The sequence below is a fragment of the Tyto alba genome, unplaced genomic scaffold (genome assembly GCF_018691265.1).
Source record: "Tyto alba isolate M040663 unplaced genomic scaffold, T.alba_DEE_v4.0 Super-Scaffold_14, whole genome shotgun sequence".
In the NCBI taxonomy this organism is placed as follows: Eukaryota; Metazoa; Chordata; class Aves; order Strigiformes; family Tytonidae; genus Tyto; species Tyto alba.
The window spans coordinates 13321157-13338008 of NW_024881276.1; the positions used below are offsets into that span (position 1 = coordinate 13321157).

Sequence of the window (16852 nt, forward strand, 5' to 3'; positions counted from 1 at the left end):
CAGCTTTTCTAATACTATCACTAAATAAATAATAGGGAGAAATACCTGGAACCTCCAAGCCCTTTGTCTTGGCCATTATTGACAGTATCTCTTTTGTGGAATGGTTTGCACTGAACAAAGGTGGTTGATTTGCAGTCTTTGAAGTTGGAGGCAGGTATGACCTCAGTGCTGTACTCTGCAGGACATCATTTATATATTGATCCAGCTCATCCTGGCTTTCTAGTTTGACATACATAAAAAAAAAAAGGTTTAATGAAGGTAAAAATCATGATTTATCGGTGCTTTCTTTTTCAAACATACCATTCTATTCTTGCTTATATAGAAGGGTACACAAAAATGGAAGAGTATCATAAGCAAGAGATTTTTAAGTTCAACAAATTTGAAAGAAAAAAAAATAATCCATTTTTGACACTTAGAAAACAGTTACATTAAGAAGTTGTTTTTCCCTTTAAAAGGAAGGAAGAGCGATTTTGTTGTGCTGGTAGCCCACAGATCATGGTTGCACTTGATAATCTTAGAGGTCTTTTCCAACCTCAACGATTCTATGATTCTATCAGCATTTCCACACATGCTCGTCTGTGACTCCTCACAGTGTCTTCCTCCCTCCAGCCTCTTGCACACACATCCCCATCTACTGACTCTTCAGACTCTGCTTTACTGCAGTACTTACTGATCAATGCCATACTATGAACATAGGAACAATATGCACAAATTCTTTCTCCAAATTAAATCATGCAGGTACGGTCCTCAAATTGATGCGTGAGAAACCTGAATGACTAGCAACTGCACACAAAATAGACTGCATTGTAGATAAATCCAGGCTCTGCTGATAGAACTTGACAGAGAAAAAATGCGAAGCGAAAACCCAGTACCTCTTTCATAGAAGTCTGCTGGATAGCTTCCATATTCACTGTCAGGACTATTGCGGCCTTCACTAGGGTTGTCAAACAGTTTTACATCACAGTCGGGATCCAGGAAGCTCAGATACGTATGAAAAGATGTGGTAAGAAATTCTGATAGCTTGCCTATCTTCACCCTGCAAAGAGGAATGCATGCCAAAGAGCATTAACATCCACCATTTTGCTTCTGATTAATTCTCACTGAGCTTTCAACAACTCCAAATTTATGAGACCTACTGTTAAATCCACCTTTGGCAACCACAAAGCAGCAGATACTGACACTAAGAAAAACAAATGCAAAACAATAGTTGTCTATCAATCGAGCTGGGTACTTACTGCTCTAACTGAACTTAACTGTGTTATGGTAACACCTACAGGCCTAACTCAGAGCCTAATTATGTAGGGTGCTGTATGTTTATATGAAGAGAGACCCTAAACAAAGACTAAACTTCAAGGATAATGGATGAGAAACTGGGGCTGAGAAGTTCCCATGAAGAGCACTATCTTTTCACAGAACTGCACTGCTGCTAAAAATCAGAAAGCTCATCTGATTGTCAGCTAGATACTGATTGAGAGTGGGCAAACAGAAAGAGAATAAGGAGGTACTGCAGCACCATACTAAATTGCTTTTATGTGTAGATGAATGGAAAACATAAGTTTACAAGTACTACACATAATTAATGTTTAAAACATGTCCAATAACTATGAAAGATAATTACTTCTTAAAAACAGAAGCCTAGCCAAGACCAGGTTTTTGTATTTCCAGAGGTCTGGCGTTTGTTTTTCCTTATTCATCAGTGGCAGTCAGAAACAGTACACCTCTTAGGAGACAGATCCTTCACGTTGCATCTGAGGTCCAGCTACCACCTGACTGCCACATAATAATTAAAGCTGAAACTTCTCTCTCTGCAGAGTTCCAGAAAAAGGTGTGTGCACTGTCATAAGTTCAAAAGTGAGGCCTGTATAGGATTTCATTGAAAAATCATGGAGAGACCCATTTGAGGGTTCTGACATTACCTTGCACCTCCAAAATAACCATCCTCTAATTTTCTTATGGTGGCAAGAACTGCTGGATGAATGTCAGTACCATCATCAACTGAAAAAGAATAATAGAAGAGTTGACGCTTACCAATATGTTCTTAAATTATCATGTCCAAATAAACTGTATTACTGAGTGTTCTCTACAAAAGTAAACCAGATAAATTTAAAACAGAACCCACAATAGCTATCAAGACTAGCTTATTCAAAAAACCCCAAACAAGCAAACAAAAACTAATCCTCTCAAGACAAGTTCCAAAGGGACTTCTATCAAATTTCTTCAGACGGAAATAGTATGCATATGATGGGGAGATGCAAGAATATAAAGGGGGGAGTAAAACCAGCATGAAATATTACCATGTCATCTAAATTTAGCATATACTTGAGAAAGTTAAACTGTACTTCTGATGTTGAAACAGTCAGATCACCTGTCTCCTCCCAAACTGACTTCCATCCTACTCCTCTGCAGTGATCTACTCTGCTTGATAGAGAGAAAATGAAGTTTACCAAGCATTGTGTGGGTGATGGGAAATGTCAGCGTTGGTCTCCCTGTCATCCTCCAACAAGACGTCAGGTAAGCCAGCTCTGTCTTGAGCATCTCCACAATCATCTGATTGTCTAGAGCCAGATAGAAGTGATGCTGGTCAGTAAACTAGAGAACAGAGAAATATGGCATATGAGTAGTTGTCAGCGCTCTCCTTAATTTTTTCCATTTCTTCCCTTAAATCATTTACAAAAGCCATACGAGCTATTCTTGACCACAACACAAACTGCATGAATTAACCTAACAAGGCCTAAGGCTGTGAAAAAGAAACCCATGCTTGTGCAGACTCCATTTTCTTACACTTGTAAGCTGACCATGAAAGAAGTCAGTCATACAAATAAAAAGCAGACAACCACACCCATGAAGTAGAATCTTCCCAATGATGAACTACAGTAACCTATGATCTGAAGACAGAAGTACTCTAAATGTGAAAGAAATAACTAACAATAACAACAAAACCAATAAATAGGCTCAAGTGCACGCTGGGGACTGGGAACTAATAACTGTATGTCTCTTGGGAACAATCTGAAAGTCAAGCAGAATTCAGAAAAGCTGGCAATTACTGTGGAAAAAAAGGCTGGACAAACAATGGAAAGTATATCAAAGCAGCTACAACAAAACTTAAGGAAGCACCTAAGCCTTGGGGAATGGTGGAAAAAGGAGGCTGGGATGTAAAATAAACATCAATTAGTAAGACACATAGTAGTCAAAGAGAAAACATACTCTAAATGCATCAAAAGTAATAGGAAAACACAGAAACTGTAGGTCTGTTAATAAAGAAAGAAAGGCGGTAGGAAGAGAGGATACAGGCAAGTCGAAGCTTTTTTTTTTTTTTAACTGACAAAAGAAAAGTAGCAAATTATGACCTGTAATATTACTTTTAACAAAGCAATCGGAGTCCAGTCTGAGTATGGGAAGAAAAGGTCAAAGAGCACAGAAATTCAAGCTGGCAAAGTCCAAAGAAATTAATTCACAGAACTAGCCAAAACAATCCCTGAGCCACCCGCAATTAGTTTTGATAATTCAAGAACAAGTCCCAGAAACCCAGAGAGAAGCAAACACACTGCCTGTCTTTAAAAAGGAAGAACCAGGGTAACATAGACAGTCAAGCCAAATTCAGTGCCTGAAAGCACAGGAAAACAAAGCCAATTTGAGACTGCCAAGATAATTAAAAAATCATAAAGCAAGATGGCCAACCAGTCATATTAAAAATCAATCTCAGCAAAGGAGTCCAATTTCCTTCTTTGGGAGCAGCTAGGAGATAGGTACAAGAAAGTGGCTGCCTTCTCTAAACTTCTGCAAATTTTCACACTAGTGAGCTGAAGAAAAAACATCTCAGGAGGCAGAACTGCTTGAAAAATTGTTCTCAAAAGGTAGCTATTAACGTTTCTTTTCAGAATGAAAGGTTATCTAAATGGGGTCAGCCTTTGCCCCACACTTAATCAATGTTCTCATTGGAGAACAGGATGAAATACAAACTACAAAATCACAAAATCTGTGGACATTAGTCAAGATCAACACACATGAGTTAATTGCTAACATTAGAAAGGTGAAATTAAACATTAATTCCACCCCCCTCAAAAAAAAGGCAGAGGGAAATATCGGGCTACAAAGTACAACAGAAAGTTTTACGGAGGTTTTAGTCAAACACAGAATAAGTAGGAACTGTCAGTGTGTTGCTAACGCAAAGATAAATGCCATTTTGGAATATATTAATACATACTTGATACATGGCAAGATTTCAGCTGGAATATTGGGTCCTACTTACATAGTAAGATGTGGACAGAGACATTTAGAAAAAAAATAAAATCACACCTCTAAGAAATTTTTCCCTAATTTGCAAAAGTGAAAAGTGGTGTGGGGAACAACACAACAAATAATCTGATACAAAGCTGCTTGTGATCAAATGACATGGGGAAGAATGGGAAGGAATCCACAATTTTTGCAGTAAATCTGATATTGTTTAGACATTACGAAGCACTGCAGAAGCCATCTACGGAGTCCACTGAATGTCATCCACTGGAATTGAAAGACTACACTAGTCAAACATATATTTAGGAGGGTATGAGCATTCTCTATCCTGCTCTAGTTGCACATGTTTATAGTAGGTAGAGTAATTCTACAGAAACGTGTGTCATATTTCATTAAATGTATAAATAAGAGCCATCATTCTGGGAGGATCCGAACTTCTAGCTACATTGAAAAAGGCACTAAATAAAAAACAAAGACAGAACATCCCTTTCTCAGCACTATCAACCCTTTCAACAGTATCATGAAAAGATTACACCTTAGTCCCTGGGGGTTACAGTCCTTGGCATGCTTATGTGAAACTACCTTTTTCATCAAAGCAATCAGTAGGACAATATATTAAGTGAACTATTTCTGCAGAAACTATTTCATTAGCTAGAATGTTGGTTCGGGCAGAGATCAGTAACAACTTAGTATTATTGATTTGCTGCGTTCTCCTAAACCAGAATCCCAAAAAGCCAGACTCTGTATGACAGAAGAGATTTATCAACATTCTTACCATGGTGATCATCCAACGCTTTTAAAAACCCCACAAAGCAAAGCACATCTGCTTTATCAGCCCTGTTCTGCCTCAAGTAGAGAGACAGCACATAAAAGCAAAGCGCTTCACTAATGATTAGCCATTAAGTAAGCAGTGATTTCCCTGCTAGTTTTACATCCTCACCTGAGGGGTAAAAGCAAATATTTGATTTCTTATCACGTACAGCTTGGAGGTGCCTAACACTCCAATATGTCGGTGTGGCCGTCCACTTAATTTCATGTTCTTGTTCCGGCCTGTAAAGAAAAGAGAAAAAACAAAAAAGTCTCCCCTAACATTTCCTGTGTGATTTTCCACAACAATCATTTTAGATTAGGAGATCTGCTTCAATGATATCAGCAAGGCAGAAGACAGATAATAAAGTGAGATACTATAGACTGGTTCATTTTGTAGCAACCATCAATATAATAGCTAGAGTCCTTCAAAGGCATGACTAAAAAGAAAAATTTTGGCTTCACTGACCATGGGATCAGGTCTCTTAATTAGTCATTGCTTAGTACCCAAAGCTTTCCCACCAAGAAGGACAGGATGTATGCCCTTTCAAAAACAGGGTCATCAACATGCAACAGAAATTGCAGTGCTTTCACTGTAAAACCTTAAAAATTCTTGCCCAGAGAAGGCTAAATCCAAATACAAACCACATCCAAACACAGATTTTCATTCTTTTCATCAGGCTAATAAGCTCCAGTCTTCTCAGTAGAGCTTATTAGCAAATGATCTGCACTGCACCTTTTGCTCCAGCAGCCAGGAGCTGACTGGAATCTGTCTGACATGGAATATGAGCCAAACAACTATGCGCCTGAAAAAATACCACTGTGAACATTCCCAAAGAAGTCACTGTTAAAAACAATACACAAATGTGTCAAATCATCCTGCTCACCCCCCCTACTAGTGAAAGAAAGCTATTATGAATTCTTATGAAATAAATGTAAGCTTCCAAAAAGACAGTTTCATTTGTTAAAAGTTCTTTGTGATAAAGAGGATATTTCCCAAAAGCAGCACATGCAATTTCCCTTCTCCATGTAAAGGGCACACTTTCTAAGACTTATTTGAAGGCCCTATTACTTTGGATGCTTCCACAAAAATTCCTGTTAAAACAAACAAACAAACATAAAAAGCAACAAAAAATGCCACAACAACAACAAAAAAACCCACCCACCCCATGAACAGTCTCATACTCTCCCGCAGCATTATCTGTAGCCAAATTGCCATGGGAACATGCTCCAGACTGACAGAAAAGGCACAGTACAGCTCCCATTGTCCATGCTGTAAAGGAATCTATCAGTGCTGACTGACCCCACCTCCACTTTACTTTTTGAGTCATGAGTTGCTGCCACACTTGAAGTAGTAAAACTAAGTTAAATTTGGAATACATGTTACAAATTTTCCACCAAGACCTTATTCATTCCAGCAAGGATTATCAAAAAAGACGGTTACCAAAAGATTTTCAACAAGTAGAACCAGTCACGAGTTTTGCGGCATTTATTCAAACCAACTGCCAGGCTCTGGGGAAAACAGACCTCTAGGGCCACTGATGAAGAACTGGAATGTGTTGAAAGCCCTGTGGTTAGTAAAGCCCTAACAGCTTCTGGGTTTGCAACAGAGACAGAGAGCTTCAGCAGTTCAACTCAGCTCAGGATTGGAAGGAACATTAGCAAGAACACGACAGCCCAAAGATTCTCTGAGAACAGCACTGCTTCTCTGATTTGGAGCAGAAAAATTCCCAGGCTGTCTGCTTGTAGAATGGCAACTACATTCCTCAGTTTCCAGACTTAAAAAGAAGTACTCTCACTTCTGAAAGGAAAAACAAATGTTTTTTTAGTGTGTTTTTCCAGCAATTTTTTCTAAAGCCAGTTCCTCTGTGGAAGTAGTTCCCGGAGGACAAAAAAAGTCAGTTCTTGACTAACTCCAAGGGCACAGGGAAACTTGCATTTTGGCCACTTTTTCTAAGGAGGCATTTTTTTTTTTCCTGTTGGAGTCCCTTATTTAAGACAGAAGTCTTAACTTTGTTAAGGTTCTTTGCACAAATGCATTTTTTTTAATCAAAGAAATTGATTTAAATAAAATAAATCGAATCAAAGAAATTGGGACCACGTGAAGCAAGAAAAATGAAAACCAAAACTCTACCCTTAAAATATACCTTGTACAGCAGTAGAGAGAGTCTTCCATGTTCAGATACCTACCCAGCATGGTGTAGAGGTTACTCAGGATGCGAGCTGGCTGCACTCTGAGCGGATGGATATCAGCAATGCTCTGAACATTAATTCCATGGTCTTGCAAGAGATTCTTAATTTGATTAGATTCTGCTAAAACAGTTACTACATAACAGAAGACAAAAACACTAGTAAGAATCACTGTTCTACTCTTTTTAACTGTCTCTGCTGTAACCTCTCAACTAATGCATTTAGTTGACTGAAAAGGCACAAAGGTCTCACTTCTTTCTTAACTTATGAGCCCGTGAGATCAAAAGGGATTGCAAGAGGCTGTCAGGCAGATTTTGGTGCTCTGCTTCTCAACGTGTCTTGCCATTCTTGTCCACGCTGGACAGCAGGGTAATTCAGGATGGAAGTGTCCTCACAAGGCCTCTACTCCAGCCTCCTGCTCAAAAAGCAGTGTCAGCTCTGAGGTTAGACCAGGTTCTTTGGGGCTTTATCAGTTTCTTCTGGTTTCTTTCAGTAATACTAGTTTGGATCATGCAGTCTGTTTTAGCAGACAGGGCTTTTCCCCCATAAAACAAGGGGAAACGACTTGAAAATCTTTGTTGTTTTAATACAGCACACTATAACAAAACAGCCAAGTAAATCAGAACAGGTGCTAGTACTTGTATAGCAATAAACATTACAGAGGCCATAAAATGGCAGAGGTATGGAAAAAAAAGGTCCCAAATCAGAGAAATTTACAATCCAGGCCCTGATCCTACCTCTTGTCCTGCTTGAGGTTTTGCCCATGTTAGGTGGCTTATTGGTTTGGGACTAATCTTTCAGTATTCTTCTTTGCATTATGGATATTTCACAAAGAATGCTAAAAATAAGCAAGCCCTTCTCTACTAGAAATTAAGCACTTCAAAATAACAAAACACCACCCCCCTGAGACAACAGGGGGTAAACAAGCACCTGCCCAGGTCACAGTGTCATTGACAAAGGCAGCTGCTGATAAACAAGCTTCTTGCTTTTCCAGAGCAATACCGGCCCCTGGAAAGCCTTTAAGCCCTGATCAGCTGGTGTTTGCTCCCTACTTAATTTTCTGGTTTTGGCTGTTCCTGCACGACTAAAGCAGCCACTCCCTGCAGCAGCCAAAAGATAGCTGTAAGTCTGGCTGCCTCATCTCTGTGTAGAGAGATCCACCCTACTTGCTGCTCTCTGGTTCTTCTGAAAAGGTGCTCTACAGAATGTAATTAACCTGACCCATCTCGTCAGTCCCACTCTTTCTTGCTAGAATCCATCAAGATACTCCTTTTCACTACAAGATTAAGTTTGCCACTCTCCAGTCCCTGACAAGACTTAAAATTTTAACAAATATTTTTAAATAATTCTGTTAAACCCGATCTTCCCTCCTGGAAAAAGGCACCTAGGCAAACAACTCCTTTCTCCTCACAGTATCATCAAATCATCTACATCCCACTCAAAAATCCACATTATTTTTCAACATGTCTTTCTTCTCTCCAGTACATAGGGGCTTTGCTATCACATGATTCAATTCACCCAGAATGTTCAAAAAACTCCCTCACCTTGTACCACAACATCAGGTTTAAATCCAGTGGAAAATCTCCTGTTTAAGGGATCAATTTCACCTGCAGCAAGAAATCCCTAGAATAAATGCAAAAGAAAGAAAAAAGAAAGAAAACAAACAAAAATTAACTAAAAGGCTTCTGATGACATCTAGAAGAAATCTTAAACAATTTTCATATTTTATCAGGAGAGCAGGACTTAAAGCCTGATTTATCTACCCCATCCACTATATATAGTACAATTCAATAAAAACAATGGCTGCTAAATTTTTTAGAACAAGAAAATGGTTATGACAACTGACACAATTTGCATTTTCAGATTTACTGTTTTAGAGCTGCAACAAGTGACACAATTTTGCCAGGCCACTGATTTTTTCTGTAGCTCCAGAGAGATATTCAGTGATTCCTTTAATGGGTTCATGGCTAACACAGGCCACCTACATAGGCATCTTATGCCACAGAGTAAGACATAGCCTAGTGAAGCTAATCCAGTGCATAATCCTAGCTCTGGGACAGTCAAATCAACCTGGGTGTATTTCTCTAGCCTAACCATATATCTAGGCCATCTGACAACTTATTCAGCTTGATTAGAAACAGGGAATCACATATCTATATATTAAAAAAAAAAAAAAACAAAAAACTCTTGAAAGCTCAGAGTTATCCCTCCATGGCTCATGTACATGTTTCTACTGGAAAAACCTGTCAACCAAACTGTACTTAAAGCCTAAGCCATCCCAAAACAAAATTAAATATAATCTGACCTACTCTAAAAGAAACAATTACCTCTGCTAATAGGCAGCTAAGGACATACAATGACTGGCCCCAAAGATGAGGCAACTTTCCCACCGAGACACGATCCACTGAGTGAGGATTTTCATACTCCTCATCCACCTGAAAACAAATACATAAGGAAAAATTACCCTAAAGTTGTGAGAACAATCAATAACATGGAAGTATTTGAAAAAAATATGGTTTATCATCTACATTTTCTAACCTGCCATTATTACTGACATCAAGATCCCTTGATTTTACTTTTAAGGCTACATGTTTTCTGGGACAAGAACTATGCTACCTTTTTGTACACTGCCCCACCCTTCAAAGCCGGAGGTTGAATGGGGACTCTGCATGAAGTTACAGCTTTAGTGTTAGCACTTCCCCTTTCTTCTCACCATGCCTTTGCTGCCTTCCCTCTGGGCAGCTTGTAGGTAATTGTGTGCCTGCTTTCCAACCCCTTGCAAGATGACACTTGAACTTCACCTCACCAATATCTACCTAGCTTCCTGAAGTAAAGGCGCTTTCCAAAAACGAAAGCTATTCTACCTCTCCTGTGTTAGCAAGAATGGTCAATGGAAAAATTAAGAGCAGACTCTTATTTATTTAGAAAAACTGCCTTGGTTTTGCAGCAGTATACAGATCTATTGAGGGTGGGGAAAATCCCTCCCAGATATGACAGGCAAAATCTACATTGTTTATTTGGCATGTTCATCAGATCATCATCATCATATCAAAATTCACAAGAAGGCTCTGAACTCTTACACGCTTGTTCCCACTGGGAAGGTAATTCACAGTTTCCACCTCAGATCTGCGGGCAAGACATCAGCTGTCGACACTCCCTGCCCAAACTCAGACCAACCCAGGAGGCTCCACACCCTTAGTGAGTGAGGACTGAGAAGTCTGGAGCGGGAGAAAAAGTTGGCAGGGAGGGATGCAAAGGCAAATAGCATGGAAGAGCACATAACCTCATCTGAATTTCGTTGCCACAACAGGAGAATCAGGTAAACAGTAACAGCAAAGTTGGGGGGAAACTTAAAAAAAAAAACAAACAAAACAAAACACCAAAACAAAACCCCCAGCCCAAAACCTAATCTATCTGAAACCTGTTTCTCTCTCACATACAAGCTCTGGAAAAGAAAGAGCAATCAATAGACTAGACAGGCAGGACAGTCTATGCTTTATTTCTTCTTTGAGCTTCAGTTCCTAAGTCAGCATCAGCACTTCTTAAATATCTGTCTTGCTGTACGGATTTAAACCTTTAGACCCGCTCTAGTATTTCTGCAGACACCCAGATTCCAAAGTGAAAAATATGACCATTTGGAAGCCTAAAGTTTACCATTTCTCAGTGGGAGCTGTGAGAGGCTTCTTAGTTTATAAATAATGTGCAATAGTCTTTTATTATTGCTGGTTTATATTTATCAGCTACAGGAAAACTATAAAAATCGACATTCATCTTGATATCTATACTGAAGAGGATGCTGCAGTTTCACAGTACCTTTTCTGGAGGGACCGCATACAGTTCAGGCATTAGCACTATTCCATTCTTCTCTCTAATAAGTATTCCTTCCAGAGCCTCTCTATACTCTTGTACCTGGAAATATTTTTAAAAGAGAGTGAGAATTCACATTACAGCCAGCAAAATTGAAACAGTAAAGTTAAAGTTTTAGTACTTTCCAACAGTACTTTTGTGATGAAAGATCATTTAAAAAAAAAAAAAAAAAAAAAAAAAAAAGAGGGGGGGAATTATGACTTGCTGATGGAAGATCAGGGTTGAAATTCTCAGAGATTGCTCCAGTATCTCAATATTACCAGCCTCAAAAACATGAACATGCATCTTTAATCTGTAACATACCACTGCAGTACAAAATTTCTAACGTATTCCCATCAAGAAGTCACTGGAACAAATCCTACATGCCATTTGCAACAGATGACAATGCAGTGACATGAATGTCAGGACTGCCAATATCCATAAAAGTGTAAGATGTACAAATTGTTAGCCTTCTACCATGCACATTTGTCTATGACTTTCTGAATTCTGCTTTGAAGGACTGAGAAATCAGTTTCTCTTAACTGATTTGCTTAAAAACTTGCCCAATGGAAAACTTACAATATATTTAAACTGTTTAAAAGTATCTAAGTTAATTGAACAGAAAATCTTCTTGTTCTTGTGTTGTTAGACAACGTAATATGAACAGGAATATTAGACTGATACAAAATAAGGAACATTTAATATTCATTTTACCAGATCCCTGTTTTTGTTCCATTTCTTCACTATCCCACTGCAAGCTTTTACTTACAGGAAAGCTGTTTTCAAGCACTACCAGCACCTGCCTCTGAAATTCTATTTCCCTTTCTGAATACATTGGAACATGCAAAGTAAGGTACCCACAGGTCCATATTATGGTACACTGATATTTTCAGTATCCTGTCCTTCCACACTCTTTTTGAGTCCCTGGGGTGTTTATTTTTCTAACAATTGCTGCCATTGCAACCACTTGTTTGCAGCAGTAATTGGGGAAGACTAGACACTCACTTGAGCATCTCAGTCACTCATTCTGCTGTTTAAATGGTGGGAACTGGGAGCAATTGCCCAGTCTGACCATGCCCTAGCACAGCTTGTCTGCACACCATAAAGGCAACCAGGTACATATCATCCCAGATAATCCAAATAAATTCTAGAGACTGTTTTGTGAAGTGGTATTTTATTGACATGACCAAAGTTTCAGTAAACTTTCTGATTTTTCCTCTCATGAAATAATGCTGTTTCTCTCTCCACCAGACTAATTTTACTGTGTTCAGGAAAGCAACTTACATTTCTAGTGTCAGTATTGCATCTGATTTACAACATCTGGTATAGAAATAAAACTTTTTGGTCTAAAATTCTCTGTTTTGTTTCTGATACCATTCTACTTTTTAAGGGCTTATGTTTAGCAATCTCCTTTCCCTCTGCATACCAGGTGATTTTAAATCACATGTATTTTTAAATTTCTGCAAGACATCAATCTGCAGAAGTCCTAGTATGAACACATTTAATCCTGGCTACTTGTTGCTCTTTAATTCACCAATACTTTCCAGGTGCCACTATAACCTTTGGAAGGCTACAATCAGTTTAGCTCCCCTGACCACTGTGATGCTTGACGTGGTAAAGGCATGAAGTAATTTAGTGAAAATGAAATGGCTCCTCATAATCCAACTCCAAATTTCTCTGAATGTACAAAAGGACTGAAAGTACTATGAATCTTGTTCTTAGCAGCCAAGCCACAGAGGTCGGGGGTAAAAAGAAGCTGGTCTCATCCTGAAGTAACTGGAAAAGGGGCATCGAGGTTGGTGATATGACAGAACCAGGCAAATAAACCCTGTTCAGCCCAGTTTGACCACACCAGCTAAGAGAGCCACTCAACCTGGTAAAGACAGGACAGTGAGGGCCCTGTGTGCACAACACTGCAGCCTCTACCATGTCATGAACTCTCCAGGAAAATGAGATTGGTTGAAGAATACTCCCATGCCACTGATGGGGCATCCAACTGATTCCCAAAATAAACATGGAGCAAAGCTACAAAATACTGTGGGTAAATGGTTTTGCATTTTCATTTAAAGTAAATTCTCCTTTCCTCACCTGTATTTTATCCTCATTAAATACTCCATCAATTAGGAAGTATGTCCAGAATACTGGCCACTCGCATTCAATATTCTCAAAGAGCTTGAGCTCAGCAGGATCATAGTGCAGTCTGCTTGGATCCTAGAAATTCAATCACATTCGTTTAGTCACAGTGCTAAATCAGCCACTCATATTCCAGAGGCAGCCTACTTCAGACAAGTAATTAAAACCAAGAAACCAATAAAAACACCAGAAATAGTTTCCATACAGTCTCTTGACTTCTTTTTCACATTTGTCTCAAACTTATTTAATCATTCCCTAGATAAATTGACCCTTCCCAGTCTCAGAATCTAGGGGTCGCCCAAATAATCTTGGCTCTGCCTCAGTTCAAAGACATTTTGGGATGCCTCAGAGACACTGCTTCCACTTAGGCACCAGAAGCATATCTAAGGGTTCATTTCTTACAGAATTATGGATTAAGTTCTGTCCTTAGTAATTGGTTTTCAAAACCTTAGCCTCCTTCAGATGTGTGTCGTTTCTAGGGTGGATACCTGGATGACCTCCAAATCCACTAAGATGTCTTAACAGTGATACTGAACTTCAGCCCTTCATGTAAATGAGACAAAAAATGTCTATAAAAAAAGAGATAAAATTCTTCCTAATGCCTACTGAAAATATACATCAGAAGTACCTCTCTAGGTGTCTTGTAACCATCTCGGAGAAAGCGACAGCACCCATAGCGGCCCTGTAAGAACAAACAAAATTATAGAAAATTTCACATACTGTTCTTCTCACAGACTAACATCAGCATGAAAGTATGTGCTCAGTTTTAAGTGTCACTCAGGGATTTCCCTCCCTCTCCCATGCACAGATGAAACAAGTCCAGCAACCCTTGTTTAATTAGGATTTTTGGTTAAGAAAGGGAGGTTCTGCCTCTCTTTCCCTCTGAAAAATAAAAATAAAGGAAATCCTTACCTGCAATTTGGATATGATTTCACTCTTGGTTACATTAACAAGGTTTAGATCCTCCACTGCAAAAGCTGGGTAAGAAATAATAGAGAGAAGGCCAGCATCTATCTCCTTTGACGTGGATGCCCTTGGCAACATGGAGTACAGAATAGACTGAGGAAAACATGAATAGAAGAGAGGGATGTAAAACAATTTACCTACATCAAAGGACTATGTCAGGTGCAAATGGAATAGACTATACTATTAGCAAACTGACATAGAACTCACTACATAATTATATTTAACTGAGGTAGAACAAGCATGCTTCACACTACTCACTTTCACATGATCTACTAGAAACAGGGTGAACAGCATAGTCTGAAGCCATCCTTATTACATTAAGCTCTTGGTTCAGTTAATTAACACTTCATTTAAAAACAAAATGGAGAGGGTGTTGGGTTTTCCCCTAGCAAAGGAAACAGAAGACTTAATTTTTACCTGACAGTGTTCTACTTCATCAGGAAGAACATGAATCACTGATTTGTGTCCTCCATGAGCTCCAAAAAGATCTAGTTCATCAATTGCTTCCAAAGCAGCCTTGAAAAACAAACAAACAAACAAACAAACAAACAAACAACAACCCACAATAATTATATACCTTTTAAGCCCAGTATACACGCTAGCACCTGTGCTTATCCTCAAAGGAAATTACCTAAAACAGAAGTTTACTCCAGACACATTTTTTCATCTTTAAAGGGCAGCTTGGCAGTATTTTAGAAAAAGTAAATATTTCTGTCTTTCTGCTAGCAGGATATTATCACTTCCCAAGGGAATTAAAACAAGACGCCTGCTCTCTGCACAGCCAACATCATGCTCCATGTCAGCAGGGGAATCACCCCATCCCATACCTCTTAGCCATAATGCACTTGCCTAGTGACAACATGAGCACTCCAAGCACTGACCCCATTTGGGCACTCCCTACTTTAACGTAGCAGGCTACAAAACCTGGCTTTGCAGAAGCGGGGCATGCAGCAGCGCACAGGGCATGTGGCAGGAAGAAAGCAAGGACTGCAAAGCCAGAGTCAGGCTAGCAGAGTTTTCCTCTGAAACGCATATTCATAGTGTTACGGTAGCACTGAATGTTGCTCCGTACCCATTTTTGTCCAGCATCTTCATGGTAATGTCAACCTCTGACAGTGCAGCTTGCCTTATTCACACTGCAGAGAGGCAAGGGTATTTTTCTTCTTCCATCATAAACATGGGTTTACTGGTTCTGCAGAGTCTCTCTCTAGCCAAGTGCCAGAGCAGCAGATGTTCCTGGTAGCAGCAAAAATCCCCATTGAGGAACTGACAGCTGGGGCTATGGGCAGTCTAAACGTTGAACAAAAGGCACCAAGATCAACTCAAAGGCCTATGCTCCATGCTATACTGGTGCCACAGGGAGACACACAAAGCAGATGCAGGAGAGAAATATTAAGAAGGAGAATTCCTGAATCAGATTTGAAAAAATAGCATTTATCCTGCTCTCTGCAGCAGGGCCTCCAGCGTGCCTCGTGGTCCCCACCCCAAACAGCACTTTTATTGAACCCAGAGCCACAGAGAAGCAAAGCTGTGCAGCAAGCCCCACAGATCATGCTGACACCAGTGCACCCAGGAGCTGTGTAGAGACCACAGCAACCTGCATCAGGCTGTTCAGCACAAAAGATTTGTACTGGACACCTAAGAAGTAACCTCCCCCACAAACACCTGCCCCACAGCTATCTGACTGAACTGTGGCCAAGACCAGAAGTTTCTCCCTCCTGCAGCAGCACAAGATCTTGGTAACTAATAAATCCTGCTGAAATGCAACTACACCTTCAACCTTAATAATATTTGGCTTCTGTCAGGCACCCAGACACCATGTAAAAACATAGCTGTGAATTACACATTTACATTTATGACCTTCTGAGCTTCATTTAGTATCTCTGTGACCTTGTGCTATGGAGGAACCAGAAATAGCCAGTTTCTTTTAGTTATATCTTTACTAATTTTCCTCTCTAAATTACTTGTGGATACTTTCTTAGACTGATATTCTACTGCCTTCCAGAATTTACATCCAGAGGGAACTGGACAGGCTTGAGAGGTGGGCCTGTGCAAACCTCATGAAGTTCAACAAGGCCAAATGCAAGGTCCTGCCCATGGGTCGGGGCAATCCCAAGCACAAATATAGGCTGGGCAATGAGTGGATTGAGAGCAGCTTTGCCGAAAAGGACTTGGGGGTATCGGTGGATGAGCCAGCAATGTGCACTCACAACCCAGAAAGCCAACCATATCCTGGGCTGCATCAAAAGCAGCATGACCAGCAGGACGAGGGACAGTATTCCTCCCCTCTCCTCTGCTCCCATGAGACCCCACCTGCAGTGCTGCACCTGGCTCTGGGGCCCCCAGCATAAAAAAGACAGGGACCTGTTGGAGTGAGTCCAAAGGAGGCCATGAAGATGATCAGGGGTCTGGAGCACCTCCCCTGTGAGGACAGGCTGAGAGGGTTGGGGCTGTTCAGCCTGGAGAAGGCTCCGGGGAGATCTTATAGCGGCCTTCCAGTACTTAAAGAGGGCCTACAGGAAAGGTGGGGAGGGGCTCTTCATCAGGGAGTGCAGAGATAGGATAAGGGGTAACAGTTTTAAGCTGAAAGAGGGGAGATTTAGTTTAGATATAAGGAAGAAATTCTTTGCTGTGAGGGTGGTGAGACTCTAGAACAGGTCGCCCAGAGGAGCTGTGG

At 40.1% G+C, this 16852-nt stretch overlaps 1 protein-coding gene across 1 annotated transcript in view; it reads right to left on the reverse strand.

Annotated features, from left to right (window-relative positions):
* PHKA2 (phosphorylase kinase regulatory subunit alpha 2) overlaps positions 1-16852 on the reverse strand; it is a 48144-nt gene that overhangs the window by 22351 nt on the left and 8941 nt on the right. The window contains exons 7-19 of the mRNA XM_042788579.1: positions 14593-14691; positions 14122-14268; positions 13838-13891; positions 13165-13287; positions 11044-11139; positions 9558-9665; positions 8775-8853; positions 7231-7365; positions 5174-5283; positions 2445-2589; positions 1917-1995; positions 873-1036; positions 46-219 (exon numbers count right to left, since the gene is read on the reverse strand). Coding sequence (XP_042644513.1) covers positions 46-219; positions 873-1036; positions 1917-1995; positions 2445-2589; positions 5174-5283; positions 7231-7365; positions 8775-8853; positions 9558-9665; positions 11044-11139; positions 13165-13287; positions 13838-13891; positions 14122-14268; positions 14593-14691 — 1513 coding nt within the window. The remainder of the gene's footprint in view (positions 1-45; positions 220-872; positions 1037-1916; positions 1996-2444; positions 2590-5173; positions 5284-7230; positions 7366-8774; positions 8854-9557; positions 9666-11043; positions 11140-13164; positions 13288-13837; positions 13892-14121; positions 14269-14592; positions 14692-16852) is intronic.